This window comes from Gracilinanus agilis, chromosome 3 (genome assembly GCF_016433145.1).
Source record: "Gracilinanus agilis isolate LMUSP501 chromosome 3, AgileGrace, whole genome shotgun sequence".
NCBI classification, from domain to species: Eukaryota; Metazoa; Chordata; class Mammalia; order Didelphimorphia; family Didelphidae; genus Gracilinanus; species Gracilinanus agilis.
This window is the reverse complement of record NC_058132.1, coordinates 530391794-530416161: the sequence shown is the minus strand read 5'-3', so window position 1 is coordinate 530416161 and position 24368 is coordinate 530391794. Positions and strand designations below refer to the sequence as shown.

General features: G+C 36.9%; 1 protein-coding gene across 1 annotated transcript in view; it reads right to left on the bottom strand.

Moving 5' to 3' along the window:
• ABCC4 (ATP binding cassette subfamily C member 4) overlaps positions 1–24368 on the bottom strand; it is a 288067-nt gene that overhangs the window by 94972 nt on the left and 168727 nt on the right. The window contains exon 20 of the mRNA XM_044669348.1: positions 2699–2778. Within this exon, the coding sequence (XP_044525283.1) occupies positions 2699–2778 (80 nt within the window). The remainder of the gene's footprint in view (positions 1–2698; positions 2779–24368) is intronic.

Here is a 24368-nt window from a genome sequence, read left to right as displayed (position 1 = left end):
TAATGTATCGGACTTTGAAAATTAGGTTTCTTATTTTCAAACTGCCTGTCTCAATCATGATTTCTGGAAGAGGACATGATTTGAGACTAAGGCCTCTAGAATGTCATTTGCTATTTTGGGGCCTTCCTGATCATATTAGATTTCTTCTTAGGTCAATTAACAATTTGAATTGAGTGGCTTTTTATGTGAAACTAAGTTGAATTTATTTTTATGGTCATAAAATATTCACTTTCTAATATAGTAACAGAAAAGAAAACTTCAAAATGATTGCTTCTAGAACCCAGGATAATGGAAAAAGGACCACTTATTGAATGCAAATCCTCTGAAGAAAAGCTTCTGCACACAAAGTAAGACGAACCAGTTACTGCATTGTTTATTAAGTTTCACTTGATTCCTCCTGACAACCATTTAAACAATGAATGTTGGGAAATGTCCCTCAAAGAATCAACAACAATGGGAAGGATCAGAGCTTTTATATTTAGCTAATACTGTTTTAAAAAGGAGAAAATATTTCTTCCTGAAGGGATTATGGGAAGCCTTATTAAAGACACCTGCGAACAAAACAAGTGACAAAAGATCTTTATCATAACTGATAACTGAGTTATCCTTGGTACAAAACTGCTTTCTCAAAGACAATGCCTGTGATATGCCCTTGCTATTAGATATGAGATCAATAAATCGACATTGGTGATATTCACTACCGATAAGTTTAATCAAGATTAAGTTGACAGATGAGAGAAGACCTAGCCCTTTGTAGTTAATTTAACAGCCCAGAACAAAAAACAGGTATATTATTTCTCTACTCTTTTGGGAGTATTTTACAAAAAAGAGTACATGGCAGAGAGCTAATGTTAAATATGACAATTATCTCTCTATTTTTAAAAGTGAACAGCTGCCCCATTTGAGAATTCCAAACAAACAGAATGCATCTCAAACTCTTGTTTTTATTCAAATGAATCATGAATACAGATGAAAACTATATTTTCACCTGTGTTATATGGAAAAGTACAGCTGCTTCCAAGGGTCTGGTGTGAGACTTCTAAGGGATAAATTAAGTACCCACATCCAATAAGAAACACTTGCAGAAGAAAGCAATCAGAGGCTCATGTTCTCCTAAAAATCTGTAGAGCCCGGATTTATTTAGTTTTGGTAAATGGATGAAAGGATTCGATAACTATTTCAAGTCAGATATCTATTGCTATGTTCCTGCAGGATAAACAGGAATTCTAAGGTCTATAGGTTTCAGGCATACAATTTAGATTTAATTTTTCCAAAGTCAAGCAGAGTGGACTAGTAGAGAGAGGGTTGGTTGCAGTTTGAGAAGAACGGGATCCGTCAATCTCTTGGCACATATAAATAGGGAAACATGGAGGAATCATCTGACCTTTGGGTACTCACAGCAAAATTTTACGACTATTACTTACAGTTGAGTTGCTAACCTGAATTGACCAAGGTTGTTTCCAATCTGGGAATTCCCTACATCAAAGTAATCACAAGACAGGTCTTGTTCTCACAAAATTTAAGATAAATGATTTCTATCTTTTTCAACAATAGTTCTAGAACAGCTTCTAACATACCTCAGCGAATTATATTATGGAAGAATAAAAACAAACTTTTGAATATATAAAAAAATTCACATCAGTCAGAATATGACATGGAGCAATAACAATCTTACTTCAGAGTACAAGTACTACTTCTTTGTCTTGGCATTAGCTACTAGATTCCACATTATCAATTAGCATTTTGGAAGAAGCAGGTAGGCTCAAATACATCAAATATCCACAGTTTGCTTACTAAATTAAATCAGTCTAATATCTTTGAAACTGTTAATGAATATATTTAATTTCTATGAACACCCACTTTGGAAATGCAGGTTAAAATACTGTGATTAGAATTATTGAAAAGAAGATGGCAGAAAATGAAAGACTATCACAGAATCATCAGTACTCAGGCAGAAAATCAGAAACAGGATGCATGGGCCACAGATTATTTTCGAAGCCTCAAATTCACGGATGAAACAAAAGTTTTAGAGAGGAAAAATTCTTTGTGGGTTTGTTTGTTTTCTTAAAGATATTTCAGCTATTAATGTGTGAAAAGTACTGCCTAGAAAAACAAAAAAGACATTTCCTGATGTAGCTTTCATCCTGTACTCAATTACTGGATCAAATAAACTTGGCCTTTAAAGGGTTGGTACCTGCAATAACTACTTTCTATTGTTCCTGTTAACACAGTATTATTTTCATCTTATTATTACTAATCTCTTCTTTGTAAGGAACCACACCTGTTTTCATCCAAAAATGGTGCAGTAAATATTTGGTCTTTGTGGTAATACAATGCATAATTTAGTTAATCTAGGCTATCTTTCCGTGAGAGTTGATTGTTTCTATATTATGAAATGTGTTCACAGTAAAGCAAAACCCATGCCAGATACCTGGGAGGCAAATCAGGAGCAACTTACCAAGCATGTAGCTGTTATGAATTGAAACCTTGACACGATAGTGTAGCCACGCCTACGGGCCAGTTATTACTCATGTTAACTTACACTTGGAATTACAGCCACACCTTTCTCTTACAAACAAGGTCTTTTATTAAGCTAAAACTACACACTGTAAGATGATTTTCTCTTAATGAACTGGATTTGCAGAATGAGCAAATCATTGGGTCTCTGTTTAGGAATCCAAATTTAGTACCACATTACCTGTATGAAGTCCAGAAACGTCAGTGGCAGCAAGTCATCCAGATGGCCAATGTCTTTAGAGAAGCGATTTAAAATTCTTCCTACAAGAACAGGATATGAGAAAAATTGTTTATTTCCCTAGATAGATGCCCTTAAGAGAAATAATTCAGAAACAAATCAAAACAATACTTTAAATGCATGTGCATTTAATATATTGTGCATTCATATACAATAACTTAATGCCAATGTAAAGAAGAAAAGTGAATTTCTAGTTACGCTACTAAATGGAGTAAAAGGGGTGTTGCTGAGCAGCCATTGTAGTAAAAGAGAAAATAGGTGACTGGCAAAATGTAAACAGAGGAAAGTGGGGCAGGGGCAGCAAACCTGGAGGGATTAAGAGTTCTGCCATTGATTAAAAAAATCTAATTTGATGAATTTTTTTAGATAATTGTAGGCGATAAAAAACGACTGCTTAATCTGGGGCTTTAGGCCAAGTATTAAATGGGAATATTACTAAATAAATCCCATATATAACCAGTTATGATATTTTATTCACAGTTGATTATGGTACTTCCAAGTCAATGTGCCCCACATTTTGGAAGAAGTGTAACATGCTATTGCTCCCATAATGTTAGTTTACCAGCCCCTATTTATTAATTTTTCACTGGCACAAACAAAACTTATTCTTAAATCAACTAAGATGGGATGAAGGAAAATAGAAATGCCGGCACAGGAATTACTTAATAATTTAGGATCACTACTTATCACTGATTTTTTCACTCAAGTAGAACCCAAGAAAATGGGATCTCATAAATGCTTCAATGATGCCAGACTACACCTGCTTTTTTCATAAGTATCAATGTTCTTTCTAACTTTGGAATTTAAAACTAAGCTATACAGCCCCCCCCCCCCCAAAAAGAGAGAGAGAGAAAAAAGAGAAAAGTTTTCATTCACTGAACACCTGAGGATAACGTGTATTGGTCCAATTCCCTAAAACTTCCTTTTAATATATGTTTCACAACAGTACAGCTCTTTTTGGCTTTAAAAACAGCACTAGGTGGAAATTCTGGGGCACATAACCTGACTTAAAAATATTTTTAAAAAAGGTGTATCCTTCTATATAATAAGCTGATACAAGGCCTGCATAGCTCAAATACGGGTAAACAGTGAACAGGCCACAATAGCCACCATGTCATAGAAAAGTTTTTCCCATTGCAGAAGCTGCTGACAAACGTTCTCTCTCCCCCTGGCAACGGTTTTGTTGTAGCAACTTTGAAAGGGTACCTGGAAAAGCCTTCTGTGGCCCATTCTAGCTCAGTAGTGACTGAGCACTGGTGGAGAGACTGGGAACCTGGGTTCCTTTGTCCTATATTGGCCATTAATCACACAACCATCTGGGCAATCTGGGGCACGTTGCTGGAAGCTCCCTGGGTCTCATTGTCTTTAGGCATAAAATGATACATCGGGTCTCTTATGTCTTTGAAATGCTACAAGGGTAGGAGGAGGGATTTTGCCCTGATACTCCTTGTGTATAGTGAACACTTCTGAGGCAAGAATCTGGGCCATCCTTTGGGGGCATAACTGAAATGTCCACATTTTGTAGAAGAATTGCCCATACCTACACTAAATTGTTTCAAGTGATGTTAGGGGAAATTTGGTTTTCACATAACTTGAGTTAAAGAAAAGAGCTTGGGAAATGATTTTGGTACTTCAGTGATTTCAGTTTTTTCCTTTTTCCATTGTGTGAAGGGGTGAGCTATTTGCTTTAAAAAAAGAAGGCCGCCTAAGAAGAGACTCATACAGTCTCAAAGACAAATAGGACAACAGAGAAGCCAGCCAGTCTAATATGGGAATTCTCTCTCTCTCTCCCTCCTCCCCTCTCTTTTTCTCTCTACCTCCTTCCCTCTCTTTTTCTCTCTACCTCCTTCCCTCTCTTTTTCTCTCTACCTCCTTCTCCTTTTTCTCTCTCCTTTCCTCCCTCCATCTCTCTCCCTCCCTCCCTCTTTCTTTTTCTTTCTCTCTCTCCCTCCTTCCTTCGCTATTCCCTCCCTCCTTCTCCCTCTCCCCTCCCACCATGCGCGTGTGTGTTTGTGTGTGCGCGCGCGCGCGCACCTGTGCACATGCGTGCCTATAGCTCCCCTTTTGGCTCTCTTGAGATAAAGAAGAATGAGCCAGACTTCTCTTTCTACATGGAAGGCAGGATGGTGTAACAAAGTATTGGACTTCGAGTCAAAATGTTAGTATGTAAAATCTATTTTCTGGCACTTACTAGATATATAACCATGAGCAAATCAATTTAAACCTCTCTGGGCCTAAATTTCTTCATCTGTAAAATGGAACAATAACATATATGGCACCTACCTTAAAGGGTGTCAAGAGAAGCAAATGAGACAATATATGTAAAATGTTTTGCAAGTCTCAAAGGCACTACATCAATAACATTATTATTATTCTACAAGACAGTTATCATATTCCCTGTAAGTTCTTACTTATTTGGTTAAACGTTCATTCTAAGTCCCTTCAAGCAATGGAGGAGCCTTACACATCTTTCAGATCATCATTCAAGTCATATGTATCCATATGGGAAAGGTTTCTTTTTCCACAGTGAATTGTGCCCCCAAGGTACTCTCATTGATTGTTTCTCTTCTGCCCAAGTTGTGGAGGAAGCTGCATTTCCTCCACTGTTTTCTCACAGAGGAAGCAGCATTGAGCTGAAAAATCTGATTGGTGTTATTAATTTTTCTTCCTGTTTTTTAAAAGATTTTTATTCCTATTTTTTGTTCCTCCTTAAATTCTCAGAGCAGAGCTGGAAATTTTTTTTCCAGGTCTATACAGACCACATCATTTAGCAAATTCAAAGACTATCACTGGGTTCTAATTCTGGTTTGGCCACAAGCTAATGGTGTGGGTTTTGGCAAGTCATATACCAGGGAGAGGGAGAGGGGGAGAAGAAGAGGGAGAGACAGAGACAGAGAGAGAAAGAGAAAGAGGGAGAGAGAGGGGGGGGTCGGAAAGACAGAGAGAGAGAGAGGGAGAGATAGAGAGACAGAGAGACATTGCAGCAGAGCTTTACAGAAAATACTCAAGTTTCCAGAGACAGACAAACAGAAAGAGGGAGACAGTGACAGAGACTGATCATGAGAGAGAGAGAGAGAGATAGAGAGAGAGAGAGAGAGAGAGAGAGAGAGAGAGACAGAGAGACAGAGAGACAGAGAGACAGAGAGAGACAGAGAGAGAGAGAGAGAGACAGAGAGAGAGAGAGAGAGAGAGACAGAGAGAGAGAGAGAGACAGAGAGAGAGGGACAGAGAGAGACAGAGACAGAGAGAGAGAGACAGAGAAGGAGAGAGATATTGCAGAAGAACTTTATGGTAAAAACCCAAGGTTCCCACAACAGAGAGAGAGAGAGAGAGAGAGAGAGAGAGAGAGAGAGAGAGAGAGACAGCGACAGAGACAGAGACACACAGAGAGACACACACACACAGACAGAGAGACAGAGAGAGAGAGAGAGAGAGACACACACACACAGAGAGAGACAGAGAGAGAGAGAGAAGGAGAAAGAGACAGAGAGAGAGACAGAGAGAGACAGAGAGAGAGAGAGAGATATTGCAGGAGAACTTTACGGTAAAAACCCAAGGTTCCAAGAGAGAGACAGCGACAGAGACAGAGACACAGAGACAGAGACACACAGAGAGACACACACACACAGACAGACAGAGAGAAAGAGAGAGACACACACAGAGAGAGACAGAGAGAGAGAGAGAGAGAGAGACAGAGAGAGAGAGAGAGAGAGAGAGAGAGAGAGAGAGAGAGAGAGAGAGAGACAGAGAGAGAGACAGAGAGAGAGAGACAGAGAGACAGAGAGAGGGACAGAGACAGACAGAGAGACAGACAGAGAGACAGAGAGAGAGTCTGTCCATCTGTCAAAATTCAGGGCCTGGACTCAGATGAGCTGAGAATCTTTTTGCAAAAGATTCTGAATGAAGTTGAAGCCATAAAGGCTATGAATGGAATTGGTATTCCAAAGCCCTTTCTAAAGAAATCACGTTTGTTGCTTCAAGCTTTATTTGACAAAGTGTAGAGATGGTAAGTTTGTGGAAAAATACCCATTAAGGATGTGACCTTCTACCCCGCCCCCCAACACACAAATATATGTGTGGTTGACAAGAAAATACACTTGATAAAAAACAACTCCTTTTGGAAAGGAGGGTGAAATAGGAGGGAGAGTTAGAAGAGAGAACCCAGAGGTGAAGAGAAATCAAAATAAGTAGTGGAAGCCACGCGGGGTTCTCATTAGCCAGGACTCCTTAATCTGAATCAAGCCATTGGCATAAAAAGGCGAAAGTGGCAAAGGCTTGATGCTGGGGCTCACATTCAGACACTGTCTCTGCTACATGGTAGGTTCACAAGTGGGGTGGGATGGGGGGAACATTTTCAGGATGTATAAATTAGTTTAATTCCTGAGTGACCTATCCACCAGGGCAAGCTAAGGTGGTGCAGTGGATAAAGCGCCAGACCTGGAATCAGGAAGACTGCTCTGGATGAGGTAAAATCCAGTCCCAGATTCTAGCTGTGTGACCCTAGGCAGTCACTTCACTCTGTTTGCCTCAGTTTCCTCATCTGTAAAAGGAGCTAGAGAAGGAAATGATAAACCGCTCCAGTGTCTTTGCCAAGAATACCCCAAATGGGATCATGAAGAGTTGGACACAAAGGAAATGACTGAAAAACAGCAACAAGGACAAAGCCTGACCATTAAGGTCTGGATCTAGGGCTCACTGATTTCTAGGCTGGGATCCTGCCTGTATCTTTGGGCACCTGAAGGAAAATGGGGAGTTGGCCTCATTCTGTCAGATTAGGAGGTTAAATTGATGCTAATGAGAATCAATCCTGGACTAGGCTTGTTGGCCTCTTTGTGTGAGGGAGGGTGTAGCTCTGAGGCACCAATTATTTATACTAATAGTACCCATGAAAAAAAGCAAGTACTCTCATTCTTGGAAATGCTTTGTTAGATAGATTGACACTACTGTAAGGTGGATGCTTGTAAAAAGGATTAACATAGAGGGATATGAGAGGATCTCAGAATTAGGAACTGTATGGATTTAAGAGGCAGTTTAGTCCAAAGGCCAGAGGGGTAAATGACTTTCCCAAAGTCGCACAGCTAGGGAAAGCCACAGGTAGGTTTTAAATGTAGGTTATTGCATTCCAGGACCAATAATTTTTCCACTCTCTCAATGCCTCTTCAGGGCTCTAAACAGAATGAAGATGAGGAAAAAAGGAGGAAGAAGGAGAGTAGGGGGAGGGGTAGCTGTTGGAGGAAGGCAGAAATTGGCACAAAATTAAGGCAGAATTTCTAACAAATTGATTTTCCTAAAAACGGTACAGATTCTCCCATAGCTACTAAATTACCATTTTCTTAATCAGGCCAATCTGAATCTAGAATATGACCAGCAGGAAATAATACAGAGAGAACTTAAGCTAAAAGCTAAATGGAGTTAAATGGGGTAACTTCTAGGGCTCCCTCCAATACTATGATTTTGATATAAGAAATAATACCGGGAATCAAGCTAGCTTTAAAAGATTAGAAGAGACACAAAAGATTATACTGCTCAATTCGCTCATTTGAAAAATGAGACTCAATGAAAGGCTAAGGAATGTGCCCAAGTGACATGGCTATTAATTTTTCTGACATTGCAAAAGGAAAGACAGCCAGCTTCCCTCAGGATACACACCAATGGGGACCCCCATATTTTAATATACAGTAATAAGGAAAGAATATATAATAATTAGGATTATTGCTTTCGCCAGTGCCTTCCTCATGGCCAAAGTCTGGGTTTAAGTCATCACAACTTATTCTCTTTTTTTTTTTTTTGGCAAAACTCCCGGCTTGCTGAATAAATGACTTCACTTGACTCTCACTTTCTATCTAAGTTTTGTCCACTTGTTAGGCACTTTCATAATGGAAATTCCAAAGCCTGGGTTTAAATCATCCCAACTTACTCTTCTTTTTTTTTTTTTTTGGCAAAACTCCTGGCTTGCTTAATATGTGTCTATTAAATAAATAATTTCACTTGACTCTCAATTTCTATCTTAAATCCTGTCCACTCATTAGGCATTTTCATAATGGAAATTCAATTGTTGCCTAAAACTCAACATGTTTATGAACCAAGGTCATCATCCCTGAAAATCTGTTTTACCTTTTAAACTGGGTCACTTGAATCAACATTCTACCTGGGCTCAAAATCTCTAATTTACATTTTCCCTTTTCCACTAGGCCTATGCTATAAAAAAATAATGTTTTGTCTATTTATTAAACTCTCATTTCCTTTATTCCTTTTTTCTCTAGTTCAGAGTCTTATCATCTATACTACAATAGCCTTCTAGGTGGCCTGCTGGATTAGAGGCTTTCTTTCTAACAATGCGTCCTCATAACTGTACAGTGGATTAATCATCCTTAAACATGGCTTTTATCATGTCAATTCTTAGCTCAATGCAGCCTAATGGTTTTTGTTGTTTAAACACAATATAAAATCTAAACTCTTCTATGTGAATTTCTATAATCTGGCTTCACTCTATTATCCAACTTTAATTCCCATTACTCCCCAACGCACACCCCATTGTAACCAGGCTGGTATCCTTACTTCCTTTTTTTTTTTTTTTTAAATGTTTGTTTGTTACATTGAAACTCCCAGGTATCTTCTCCCCCCCTGCCCCAGCCAAGTCATCATTTGACAAAAAGATGTGTAAAATATGTAAGTAAACTTATGTCTTACTTATTTTTATTTATCAGTTCTTTCTCTGTAGGTAGACATACCAAAGTTATTCTTCAAACAATATTTTTGTTCACTGTATAATATTCTCTCAGTTCAGCTAGTTTCACGCTATAATTTCATGTAGGATTTTCCATGTTGTTGTTGTTTTAATTAATCCACTTGTCATTTCTTATGGTACAGTAGTATTCTATCACAATCATATGCTCGAACTTGTTTAGCTATTCTCTAATTGATGAGAACCTCCTCAATTTCTAGTTCTTTGACACCACAAAAATAGTTATAAATATTTTAGAACATATAGGTTCTTTTTCTGTTTCCCCTGACCAACTTAGGAAACAGATCTAATAGTGCTATTGCTGGGTCAAAGGGTATATACATTTTTATAATTCTTTGGGTACAATTGAAGATTGCTCTCCAAAATGATTGGATCAGTTTGCAATTCACAGTTCCTCCAACCGTGTATAAGTGTTCCCATTTTTCTACAAACCCTCCAACATTTAGGATTTTGTCCTTTTATCATTTTGGCCAGTCTAATGACTGTGAGGTAATATCTCAGAGTTACTTTGATTTGTATTTCTCTATTAATGATTTAGAGCATTTTTTCATAAAAATTTTGACTTTTTCTCAAATAGATCATGTTCATTTTTACCTCAGTGGGTTTTGTTGTTCTATATCATTTTTAGGATCCAGGATTTTCTCTACAACATGAGGTATCAAAGTACTATCTTAATAGTGACCTAACCTGAGACACTGCATAATACAGAATTGTACTTTATCAAGATTTGGCTATAGTTTGTCATGAGACAAAAATTCCTCTTCTGAAATTATTCTGCCTATGTTTAAAGTTTTTGAGACAGGCCTGGGACCCAGAACTTCCTAAGTCCACTAGGCATTATGTCGTGATTAAAAACATTGATATGCCCTCAAGTAAAAATCCATCTCTTTTATACTTGTACATTTTCCTATTCCAAATATCAACCTGCTATTCAGGGTTCTCATTCAGAAAGTCTTCTCTCCTCTTCCCAATCACGGCATATAGCATCATTCTGCCCTTATCCAAATAACAAAATACCAGAGGCTACTAAAAGACTATTTAGACTGGATCTAAGAGTATATGGAGGAAGTAAAGAGAAAGAGGTGAATAAAGTATCAACATATATAGTGTTCACCAAGCCAAGGAGTATTAACTTGACTGAACAAGGAACCAAGAAATATTTCTTTTTTTTCTTTTCTTTTAATTTTTTTTTTAATTTACACCCTTACCTTCCGTTTTGGAATCAATACTATGTATTGGTTCCAAGGCAGAAGAGTGGTAAGGATTAGGCAATGGGGGTTAAATGACTTGCCTAGGGTCACACAGCTGGGAAATGTCTGAGGCCAGATTTGAACCTAAAACATCCCATCTCTAGGTCTGGCTCTCAATCCACTGAGCTACCCAGCTGTGCCGCCCCCCATCCCCCAACAAATATTTCTGACAGAAAAGAGCTCCTGAAAATTCCTGAGCAGAAGAGTGAGGTGACCCTATGGATGCATAAGAATGCATTCTGCCAGAAGGACGAAGGACAGACTGGAAGCAGGAGGGTGGACAGAGCAGTGGCTCTGAAAAATGACTGAGGAACATCCTGAAAAGCTTCGTCTGCATGTATATATAACAATTAGACCCTGAAACATCATTGTTTTATTATGAAAATAGTTTTGACTTTGCAGACTTCTTGAAAGGGTCCCAGTGACCTGCAAGAGTCTACTGAGAATTACTGTTTTGGAACATGATGGAAGAGAAAAAAAAACACATATACCTGATGTACATGCACGTGTCCTCCAATCCCTCCACTCTCTCACACATGCCCCAAGTGACAGAAACATAAACTAGCATACAGAAACACAAACATTGAATTACTTACTACTGAACAGATAAATTCATTTAAACTCAAACTAATTAAGACAGTGATAACTGTAATGATGGTGAAGACAAGGCCTAAGAAAGGAGAAGCAGGTAATGGAAGAGGAAGAATTATGTTTCTGCTGATGGTGGCCGTTTCTTTTTTCCTCTAGAAAGTTTTCCTGGAAGAAGTGAGACTTGAGAATTTTCAAGGAAATGTGGGAAACTGATGGGGTGGATTAAGTGTGAGATTTGTCCAGGTGAGAAAAATGACATAAATGAGGGGTGGGGAGGCATAAAAGGACAAAGAATGTGAAAGGGATAACAAATATTTGCCCAGCTGATGCAGAGAGCCTAATGTGTACTGAGTGATGAGGAAAGTTTAACAAGTAGTATAAAGGGACCATGAAGGAAAAATAAAAGACCTTGAGAGGGTCTTCTATAAATTCAATTTCAATTATTAAAAAAATTAAGAAATTTAAAAAACAAATGAAATTTCTAGAGAAGAGACAATGACACATCTCCCCTAAAAAGAAAGGCCTACTTAAGACAAAAGATTGAATTCATGGGAAAATGTAGGTCATTCTTAAGTGTTTTCTTTTGATCAAGGTGTGGGGTTAGGAGAGGAATGGTGTTGAGGTTTTAAATGATCACAATGTAGAAAGAAACAATGACAAAATAGTTTAAACTTTAAAATTTCAATTCAATCCACCTTGAGAGAAAGAAATGATGGAGTATGAATGCAGATTGAGGCAGAGCATTTTTTACTTTATTTTCTTCATGAGCTCTTTTTTTAATGTGTCCTCTTCTACAACATGAAGAATATAGAAATGTTTTGAATATTAGATGTATAACCAGTATAAAATTGCTTACATTCTAAGGGAGAGGAGAGAGATGAAAAGGAGAGAAAGAATTTGGAACTCAAGATGTTAGAAAATGAATGCCAAAAATTATTTTAAATGTAAATGAGAAAAATAAAGTATTACTAAAGAAAAAATATTTTACTTTAACCAGAACAATTTCTAATTAAACAGATCTGTTCTGATAACTGCTCTTAAAAAAGACTTGTACTATATACAACAAGATTGCTAGACTACACATCTGACTTTTAGTTCTTATTCTGTGATGAATTTGCTATGTAACCTCTGGCAAATTGCTTAAATTTTGAGGGCCGCTGTTTTCCCTTCTGAAAACAATAGATCATTCCTAAAAGTCATTCCACTTCTAGAATTTTGAGTCCATGAAATTCTCATATGATGCTGCCTGGTGTTCAACTATCAAGTTTTTAAAAAAAGTTTCATGAGATAAAACTTTCTGTTTTGTTGTAAACACATATTGCTTCTCTAAGAATACACCATCTTCCAAACTGACAAATATCTATTATCTGAGACACTTGTTCCTCTGCCCCCTTCCTTCTCTCCAAGAAAAAAACTCTGCATATTAAAATATAGGGTTCAGTTTATTATTTATTAGAAAACTACATACAAAAGAGACAAATCAAATTAAGAATTATATTCAATAATATGATAGTTTTCGTTACTTAAAAAGAGAAAGATATAAAACAAAGAGCATAGAATTAGGAGTTAGTTGATCTGTAGTTGATCTCTGGCTCTATCTAACCAAACACTTTGCACCTTAATTTCCCAATGGGTAAAACAAAAGGGTTGGATGGAACCATCACTAAGATTTCTTCTGATTTAGTGTATAAATGATCAGAGGATATGAATAAGAAGTTCTCAAAAGAATTGTAAACAAAAAAAAACCATATGAAATGTATCTCCAAATTACTAATAAGAGAAATGCAAATCAATCAATTTTTATTGAGTTCTTTCAACACGGATGAAAAAATCATTTTTATCCTCAAAAAGTTTATATTCTAATGATGAGAACAACAAATAAAGAGATGCCCACATCTAGAGCAGAAGGAAAGTAATCCTAGAGGGAGAGGCTCTAGTGGATGGGGACACTGAGAATGGCCTCATACAAAGGAGTCTTGAAAGAAAGCAAGTTTGGGAAGACTGGAGACTTGAGACAGGTAGACTAATTAGAAGATGGCTGCAATTTGCAAATGACAGGTGATGAGGGTGGGAAAGCAGAAAATGCATATGGTAGATATTGTGGACAGCATCATCAAAAGACTAGATTTGAGGTGAGTGAGCATGAATAGTAAATAGGAGTGTTAGGAAGATGGGAAAATTTGGCTTTCTGTTTGGTACAATACTGTGGGGTTTTAACCCATTGATAAATATTTGATAAATATTACAAACTACAAAATAGTCGATGTGGGAGAAGCTATAGAAAGAAAGCTGCCCTAATACCCCCTCTTTATTTTTTGGTCAAGCTTAAAAATTGTTCCTACCAAACTGGAAAACAAAATGAAATTATGCTAAAAAAAAAACAGAATACCCATATCTTCTGACCCATAGATGGATAGATAGGCACAGGCATATATCCCAAGGAGTTTGACAACCAAATTATAAACCTGATAGACACCAGACTTCTATGGTAACACCAGACAGGAGACAAAGCAAATACTTACCAATTGGGGAATGGCTGGATAAAGTGTAGAATATGTTAATAATGGAATATTACCCCTGTTCTAAAACTCAAATTTATATCAGCTGATGAAGAGTGAAGAAAATAGGACTAGGAAAATACTATGCATAGTCTACAAACGTGGTATCAAACTTTTAGAGAACCAGTGGCTACTCAACCATACATAAGCATTCTGCCAGTGAATATTTACTTAGAAAAATACATATTAACAGCGTCTCTTTTATTGTACTTATATTTATTTTGTTAAATATCTCTAATCATATTTTAATCTGGAGATAATGTGGCCTGTGGGCTATGTTTGATACATCTGGACTACAACAATGAAACATTAAGATCTGTACCAATAAAAGCAACAACAAAAACTAAAACTGAATACTATGTGATTGTAATGATGCCAAAGATAATACGAGAAAACATATGAAGCCCCAGAGAAGAGCTATGAGGAGATATTTCCTCCTGCTCCCAAAGGTGTAGAACATTGCATATATTATCAGAATCAATTAATATTTTGGTTAGTTTTACTGAATTCTTTCTCTCTTTTTTGTAATCCTAAATGAAGGCAATATAAAAACAAAATGATAGGGGCAGCTGGGTAGCTCAGTGGAGTGAGAGTCAGGCCTAGAGACAGGAGGTCCTAGGTTCAAACCTGGCCTCAGCCACTTCCCAGCTGTGTGACCCTGGGCAAGTCACTTGACCCCCATTGCCCACCCTTACCAATCTTCCACCTATGAGACAATACACCAAAATACAAGGGTTTAAAAAAAATGATAAATAAAATTTAAAACCAAAACAAGATTCCTTCCAATGTTAACATTCTATTCAAATATGATTTATTTAGCTGTCCAAATATTATCTCATTATCAAATAAGATATTTGTAAAGCACTTACAACAATTCCTGGCACACAGTAGGTGCTTAATATTTTTTTTCTTCCTATCTTCTCTCCCCCAAGAGAATGGTACTTATAAAAGACTTGAGACAGATGATCTTCACTAAGGCATCACTCTTATGCCTCTTTGTAGCATTATCTGAATCTTTTGTTTCTAAATTACTTATACTTCCCCTCATATTCTTCCACCTCTCATTCCCAGAGAGCCATCCATTATAATAAGGAATTCTATTTTACAAGAGGAATGAAGGGGAAATGTGTAAAACCAATAATTACATTAAAAAAACTTGATAATACAGTGTTCTGTACCTGTGGAACCCCAACTCTGAAAAGGATTGGGGGAGAAGTGTCTCTTATTCTTTTCTTTGGGGCCATGCTTATTATTTGTAATATTTTACATTTGTTTTCTATTGTGGTGGAGTTGTATTTTCCATTTCCATTTTTGTAGTCATTATATATGCACATTGTTTCCCTGGTTCTATTTCCTTTACCTTGCCATCAGTTCATGAACATATTTCCATTCTTTGTGTTCACCACAGTTATTGTTACTAATAACATAGTCATATTCTATTGCATTCGTTTACCATGATTTGTTAGGCATTTCCCAATTCCAGGCTAGATATTAAGAGAGATGTCTAACTGATGGGTATCTAACTTTGTTTTTATCTCTTTATGACCATGAAGAGTTGCTATAAATATTTAGGTGTATATGTGTGTGTATACACACATATATGTATATATAAGTATATGTATGTGTACATGTGTATAGATATATTTTGCCCTTTTATCAATGCTTTTTTCTGGATCAAAAGATATGGATATTTTACATACTTTCTTCGAATGATTCCAAATTGTTATCTTTATCTATTTATGGGGTGGGAAGCACTGGATACAGGCCCAGTTCTTTTGGTTTATATTAGTGATTTAGAGTCTTCTCTGATATAGGCATTAACAATTTATAATTCTTTTTTCCCCTGACAGCTGTTTTTTTAAATATTATTTGGCTACTCCATTGGAGAAAAGCTTTTAGTTTTAAAATATTTATATTATCTATATATACTAGAAATCAACTCTTATAATTGATATTGAACAACTTTTTCCTGTTGGCTTTTTCCCTTCTTATTGTAATGCAACAGTGTTTCTGCAAAAGCCTTTTAATTTGCTATAATCAAATTTATTTTAAAGTTGTTTCTAATCCCTGTTTGGTAAAGAATTCACCTTTAACAATAGCTTTCAAAGGTATATTGGTTTGCTTCTCATTTAATATTTTATGGTATGATCTTTAATATTCTGATCATGAATCCATTTTGAATTTATTGAGGAATGTGATATTAGATGTTGATCTAAGATTAATTTCTGCAAGGCTCTTTCCAGTTTTAATAACAGATTTTATGAAATAAGAGGATCTTTCTTAGATAATTTATATTTTCAAGTTGTGTTTCTGAGTTATTAAAGGCTATTTTATTGGACATAAAGCTCTTACACCAAGGGTCTTACATCAAGATAGAAAGGTCCTGAATATAGGTTCAGAACTGGACTACCCTATGAAGATCATCAATAGTTATGCATGGGACAAGCTCATCACCAAGTTTAATAGAAGGTTAATATCACAGAGTTGTTGAAATGGGGATGTATGAGAGAATCACAGATTCTTTATATGTTAAAGTGAAATAAAATCAAATTGTATGTAATCAAAATCTAATTCTAGTACAGTATCATACCATTGCCTTTGTTCATATTACTAAATAAAATCAGCATGGTAACAAAAACAAGCCAAGAGGGAACTTTTAAAAAATAATTCATCCCATCTGCTCACATTTATGCCAAAAAGTGACCTGGGTGATAAACCCTTAAAGATTTTGTAGATCTCACAACTGCCCCCAGGAAACCACTTTCTCTCCCAAGAATGATTTGGCTGCTAGTAGAAAGATGATTCTCGAGCATCAAAATGAAAAAGAAGAGATAACCAGAGCAGAGACTGGCAAATTCCATTTGCCCACAGCTCTCCGAATGCACCGATGACAGAATTAGACTTGCCCCGGTGACCAATGAAACACAAAATGATGGGCAGCAAAAGTTTATCCTTCTAAGAGAAGAGATAGGTGATAATGCTGACTTTCTTTTCCAAACTGAAGGACTAATTCTGCCTCTGGGGAGGAATTTTTTCCTCCACAGAATACCGATTGCCCTTTCTTAGTCCTAAGCAGGAGCTGGTCCAGGTTACATAAGCCCAGAATAATGTATACTTTGAGATAAAATGCAAGCTCTTTCAGGGCAAAGGCTATTTCAGTTTTTATCCCCAGCTCCTAACATAGTCCTTGAGACTTATTAAGAGCTTAGAAAAAGCTTGCTTGCTCCTATCTGCCATTAAAGTCAAGACCTGCAAATGGTCAGTAAGAACTAGTGCTTCTCACTGAAGATATCACAGGGAATCATTATCCATCTCAGGAAATAATTCAATCATCCACAAAGAGAAACAATTGCTAGAATGAATAATTCAAATTATCTTCATTTGAAAAAAAAAAGACCATCCTTGTATCTAATTCAAATGGTTCAACATAGCTAATTAACATGCAAGTGTCTGTAATACCCTAAAATAGGACAGAGAAACACTTGGTGTGTAGACGTGACTGAACTTGAAAACAATGGGCCCTCCCTATGTAAAGTAGCTTAAAGTGCCCTGGAAGGGGATCAACCAACACCCAAATCTGATAGTCAGGTCTATCTACAATGCATGATTTTAGCACCTTGGAACCAGGAACAGATGTTACACAAAGCTGGCTCGGCTACGTTTGATATTAATTCACGTTTTCTTTTTGGAAGCATCGCAGACCAGGTAAAATAAACACTGAATGGCTGCATTCGGCTTCTGATCAGGCACTTAGTAGTGTGCCATCCTAGGCAAGTCCCTTAGCTTCCATTTACCTCAGTTTACTCAACTGGGGATAAAAGAGCAACAACCTCGCAAGGTGGCTCTGAGGATCAAAGGAGAGAATGTTTATGAAAAGTGCCAAGTGTGGTTTAAATGTTTATTTCCTTTTTTATTTTCCAAGATTAATAAATATACATATTATCTATACATATATACATACTATCCTATATCATATGCATTTTTGCAAGGAACAGATTCAGCTGACATTTTGCAGGAAATACTATTCCCATTAGGTTTTATTCCAAGAAGGCCACAGATCTCTCTCCTCCTTGTCAATCTGGAATCAAGACAAAATCAAGAACCAAGACCAAAAAAATAAAATAAAATAAAATAAAAAAGAATGGACTGTAGATGTGTCTGAATCTGAAATTTTGAGTAGTGTATATGAGAAAACTATCCTAGTTTCTGACATTGTAGTTTCATTAACAGGAAATCTATCTGTGGTACCAGATGATCAAACCCAGTAAATGATGGCATATGCAAAGACTAAAATGATTTAATATATTGTAAAGAATAGTGGACCAAGAGAAAAAAGATGTGAACTCAAGTCATGTGCCTGCCACTTCCTGGATATATCTTCTGAGTCTCATCCATCATTCTATTTTTTTTATCAAGAGTGCCATTATCCTTTCAATGACAACTACAATTCTTCTCTCTGTCTCTCTGTCTCTCTGTCTCTCTGTCTCTCTGTCTCTCTGTCTCTCTCTCTCTCTCTCTCTCTCTCCCCCCCCTACCCCTCTTTCTCTCCCCACTCCCTCCCATCCTTTGTACCCAATAAGCTGCCAAATCTTGTCAAGCACATATCCACAATGTAACTTGTATCTATCTACTTTTCTTTCTTCTTTAAAAAAAATCCTTACTTTCTGTCTTCGTATAAATTCTGAGACAGAGGAGTGTCAACTGTCAATAGGCAACTGGGGTTAAGTGACTTGCCTAGAGTCACAGAGCTAGGAAATATTTGAGGTCAGATTTGGATACAGATCCTCCCAACTGCAAGTTATCAATCCACTTTTGAGTTCCCATACACAGGTTCTTAAAATCTCAGGGGAAAAATATCTTTCAGCTGAGCAACTGGGATGAGTCTCTAATTAGTTTACAACCAATTGATATTCATAAGACACAGGTCTAACTGACCACATATCTGCACACTCTGAAGCTCACTAAACTTCAGTGAATCTCTATTATTTTGGGGATAAAACCAAAATCCTGTTTGGCACTTAAAGCCCTTTACAATTTAATCCCAATGTAACTTAATTTTCACATTACTATTGCCACACTCAATCTATGTTGCAGTCATTTTGGAAATTATTCCTCATTCATGATTATTTCATCTCATGATCAAGACTTCACAGTTTTGTTCCTGATGCCTAAAATGTGTTTCACATTCACTAGCTGTCTGGTTGTTTTTTACTTGCATCCAACTCCTTGTCAACCCATTTAAGGTCTTCTCAGCAAAGACACTGGAGTAATTTGTCACATCTTTCTCGAGTTCATTTTACACATGAGGAAACCGAGGCAAACAGGGTAGTAACTTTCCCAGGGTCACACAACTCATCAGTTGAATTTGATGCTTAATTTTCACTGTTCCCTCTTAAAATTCCCTGCTTCCTTCAAGAGTATGAATGAATGCCATATCCTATAGAAAGCCATTCCTGGTCTTGATATTTGTTACTAGCATTTGGAACTTCATTCTTTTTTTCCCCCATGTATCATTTGGATATTTATACTGATTTATCTGTGAAGTTTCTGTGGCTCTTTAAAGGCAAGAAATGTCTCACTTCTGTCTTGAATCTCAGGGGTGAAGATATATTTGAGATCCCTCTTACCTACAAATATATGATCTTGAGATTATGACATTAATTGCTTTTTTAAATTAATACTGGTTGGATTATTGTATAAAGAATTCAGTTGGGAAAATGGGGACAACAGCATACTACCTGAATCACAGAATTATTTTCAGGAAATTAATTTGTAAATGTTAAAGTGCTGTGAAAATTTAATTTGTTGTTGTTAATGAAGTTCAATTTTTTGGAGTATTCAGTGGTATACTATAATCATCAAATTTCATGCCAAAAAGGATCTTAGAAATTATGTAGTCCAGTCTCATTTTACAAATGAAAAAATGAGGCCCAAAGAGGGTTAAATGGTTTTTTATTTTCATGAGTAGGTGTCATATCAAGGAGTCAACAAGTTCCTCTGAATAGAAGTCTAAGACTATTTCTACTCCACTAACATTCATAATCTCAAATTGAAATGAACATTTGGAAAATAGTTGCTTCCCTTTGGGGCTATAAACAGTCAGTATAAAAGATAAAGAAAATTCTTATCACACATTGGGTGTTTTAAATTTTTTATTATAAAATTTTGGGGGGTTTATTTTCCATAGGTAAGGAATGGGGTCTTGATTTTGGTGAGCGCTGAAAATTTTTTACTTATCATTGTGTGTGTGTGTGTGTGTGTGTGTGTGTGTGTGTGTGTGTGTGTGTGTGTGTGTGATATTCTTATCAGACACTGGAAGGCAAGAGTAGGGGGTGATGGAAGCAATACAATGAGAATTAGGAAAGTTGGAACTCTTAACAAAGTAATAGCCTGACCTTGGATAAGTCTCTGAACCTCTAATGGTCTCAGTTTCTTCAATGACAAAATGAGGGTGTTAGACAAGGAGAATGATACAGTTCCTTTCAGTTTTAAAAACTCTCTGATATCTATTTCTTATGCAAACCAAAATATAGTACCAAATATAGACCTATGTGTATGGCAGCTGTAATATAAAATGAATGGTAAGCTCTGAATATGAGGTTATAAGGCTTCATTTAAAAGGAATACCCAAACTTGTAAAAAATAAAGAAAAAAAACACTTCAGGATTGTTAGAATGCATTTTGGATCCCTAGTGACATTATGTAATTTGTTCTATCACAGAATTCTACCAGTGCAAGCTATAATAAAACCCAGAGATCACTTCAACTCCTTCCCATGTTATTACATTAAATAACTTAATCAGAATGCAAACTGTTCTTAGATTTCTTCTGGGGGTAATTAAACAACAATTCAATGACAATTAATCACAGCTAAATAAGGATTTGTCAGGAGCACTATGTACACATTTGAGACTATTTAATGGTCAAATACTCAGCAGTATCTAAGTTAAACAATGATTCATTAAACCACCCCCACCACACAATGGAAAGGCTAAACTTGAAGCAAAAGAATCGAAACTCTTTTGTTCTCAAATAAAAAGACATCAAACCTCCATGGGTGATATTCTTTTCTTCCTTGCTAGGCAGACTTCTCAATTGTATGAATCAGAATGTGTTCAGGTGCCCAGGCTCCACATTTCCTTTTGTAGGTGCCTGCTGGATCTATCAGCAGGCTTTTCTTTACAATATGCCATTCATACTTGATATAGTTTTTCAGATTAAATAGTCAACTGAATCAGTTGAATATGAAGTGATTTTAGAACACTCAAGAAAGTTGGCATAGACCTATTTTTCTTGAAATATTTATTAAATCTCCCTTAGCTTCCCAGATTGACTGTTCACATTAATATTTTCCTGGGATTACAGGAAGATAGGGACACTAATACATTATTTGTGGAACTGTCAATTGGTCTAACTCTGAAAATAACTGAGAATTATGTCAAAGTCACTAAACTTTATATCCTTTTACCCAGAAATTCTACCACTAGGCATAAAGCCTCCAAGGAGGGAAAAGATATAGAAAGTAAAAGTCTACTGTACACCAAAATATTCATTGCAGTTGTTTTGTGGTAGTTAAAAAAAATTAAAGATTATAATGGGTATTCCTAGATTTGGGAATGACTGAACAAATTAAGCCATTTGAATGCAATAGAATGTTGTTTTACTATTAGAAATTATAAATATGTTGAATCAGAGACACCTGGGAAGTTATGTAGAAAGGAATAGAGAATAAAATGAATAAAACCCAGGTTATAATGCAGACAGTGACTACAATAATATAATTGAAAAAGTACCAAAAATGAAGGTGAAAAATGAGAAGAAATAGTAGTGATCAATCTTGAATTGGAGAGAACTGTCCTTTGGTTAGAAAGATGGAGAACTAGAAGGGTCCAATGTGGCCTACACTATCAGACACAGTGTGTCAACTAATTTTGCTTATAAGGAAGGGTTAACAGGGAAAGAGCTAAATCTGTGAAACTGATTAAGTTTCATTATTAAATAAATTAAAGAGTGCAATATCCTTTACATGCATTAGTTCATTTGATTTCACATTCACTAAAACCTTATGAGATAGATGCTTTTTAAAAAAAAATCATTTTAGAGATGTAGAAATCGGAGCCTCGAAGTTAGGTTACTTATTTAGGGTCACACAACTAAGTGTCTGAGGGAGAATTCAAATTCAACTGTTCTTCACTCCAAGACCATCTAGTATGTCATGGAATGAAACCCATAAAGGACTACTTTAAAGGGGGTCAATATCAAATGGAAAACAAGATACAGTGGAAAAAGCATAAAATTTGATCTCAGTTCTGATGATCTCAGTTCAAAACTTAGTTCTATTTAAGCTCGTCTACATGAATTGGAAGCAGCTAAGTGGATCAGTAGATAGAACACCCACCCTGGAGTCGAGAAGACTCAAGTTCAGATCTGTTCCCAGACATTTATTGTATGACCCTGGGAAATCACTTAACCTATTTGCAGTGGAGAAGGAAATGGCAAATCACTCCACTCTCTGCTTAAAAAAACCCTAAATGGAATCACAAAGATTGGATATGACTTAAAATATGAACAATAATAACAACAGCAACAAATGTGAATTTGAACAAGTCCCTCCAAATCTGCTGAGATTTAATTGCCTTTTCTCTAAAATAAAGCTGTTGGGGGCAGCTGGGTAGCTCAGTGGATTGAGAGCCAGACCTAGAGATGGGAAGTTCTAGGTTCAAATCGGGCCTCAGACACTTCCCAGCTGTGTGACCCTGGGCAAGTCACTTAACCCTCATTGCCTGGTCCTTACCACTTTTCTGCCTTAGAACCAATACACAGTATTGAATCCAAGACAGAAGGTAAGGGTTTAAATAAAAACATTAAAAATTAAAAATAAAATAAAACAAAATAAAATAAAGCTCTTACAGGAAGGGGACTGTGGCAGGGAATAGTACATATACTGTCAGATATGTTTGATACATTGGTTAATTTTTCCCAACTTCTTTTTTCTTATAAATAGTGCTATTTGGAAAAGGAGAAACACATCCAAATAGGTAATCATAAACAATCATGGAATGTCAGAGCTAAAAGAAAATGATTTCAGATTTTTCATCTCATAGAGAAGAAACAGAGGTCTAGAGAATGCTACCTCCTTAAGGCTACATACAAATAAATGTTACAACGATGTTAAAAAATAGTTGTATTTAGAGCTTCCGGGTTAAGATGGCGGCAGAGTAAGAAGCAGCTCTTAACCTCTCCTGACCGAAACATACAAAACTCCTCAAGGGGACATAAAAACAAGTCCAGACGAACGGAGGAACCCCACAACAGGGCACAGCGTGGAAGGTACGTGGAATCGAGACATTTCCAGGCTATAAAGGGCTCTCATTCAATCGCGGGCTGAGCAACCGCCCCACCCCCACCCCCTCCACACTCATCTATAGCTCCGAACCCAGCTAAAAAGAAATAGGGCAAGTTTGGGGCACCCATCGAGTCATCGGCAGCTCCGGGACGTGTTCCTGAGAGCAGCAAGACTTAGGACCCCATTAAGTCAAAAAAAGCACGCGAAATCTGAGCGCGCCAGAGCAGGACGCTGGGCGCAGAGAGTGCCGGCTGAGCAGAGGCGTGGGTGGAGGCAGAACTAAAGCCTAAGTGGGGAACCAGTGCAGACGGGTATACGACTGTGGAAGCAGCGCCCTGAGACTTGTAAAGAAACCTCCAGCAGAGGATCAAGCAAGAGGGCCCACCAGGGGGCTTGACCTTGGAAAAAACCAGAATTCAGACCTCAGGAGCCAATAGATTTGGAACAGACACTGAGCCCGAGGATAAAGCTGAGAAGCTGCTGGGCTAATGATGGCTACTCAGCATCAGGAGGTTCAGAAGAGAAAGAATAATAACAAAAAGAAGAAGTCTTTAACACTCGACAGCTTTTACACAGAGAAAATCCAGACAACCGAGCAAACAGAGGAGGAGAACAAACAAGCATCCGGACCCTCCTCAAATAAGGAAAACTCCTCACAAGCTATGGAAGAGTTCAAAACTGAGATTCTGAGGAAAATGGAAGAGATCTGGCAAGAAAATAACAGTTTAAAAGGTAGAATCTTGCAATTGGAAAGTGAGGCTCAGAAATCAAATGAACTGATAAGCAAATTGAACACCAGAAATGACAAGATTGAAAAAGAAAACCAGTCCCTAAAGGCTAGAATCGAGCAATTAGAAGCTAATGATCTCTCAAGACAACAAGAACAAATAAAACAAAGTCAAGAGACTGAAAAAATAGAAGGAAATATGAAATATCTCAATGAGAGAGTGACAGACCAAGAAAACCGGTCTAGAAGAGACAATTTGAGAATAATTGGTCTTCCAGAAAAACCAGAAATTAATAAAAACCTGGACTCCGTACTAAAAGAAATTATTCAGCAAAATTGCCCTGAAGTCCTACAACAAGAGGGCAATATAGACATCGAAAGGATCCATAGAACACC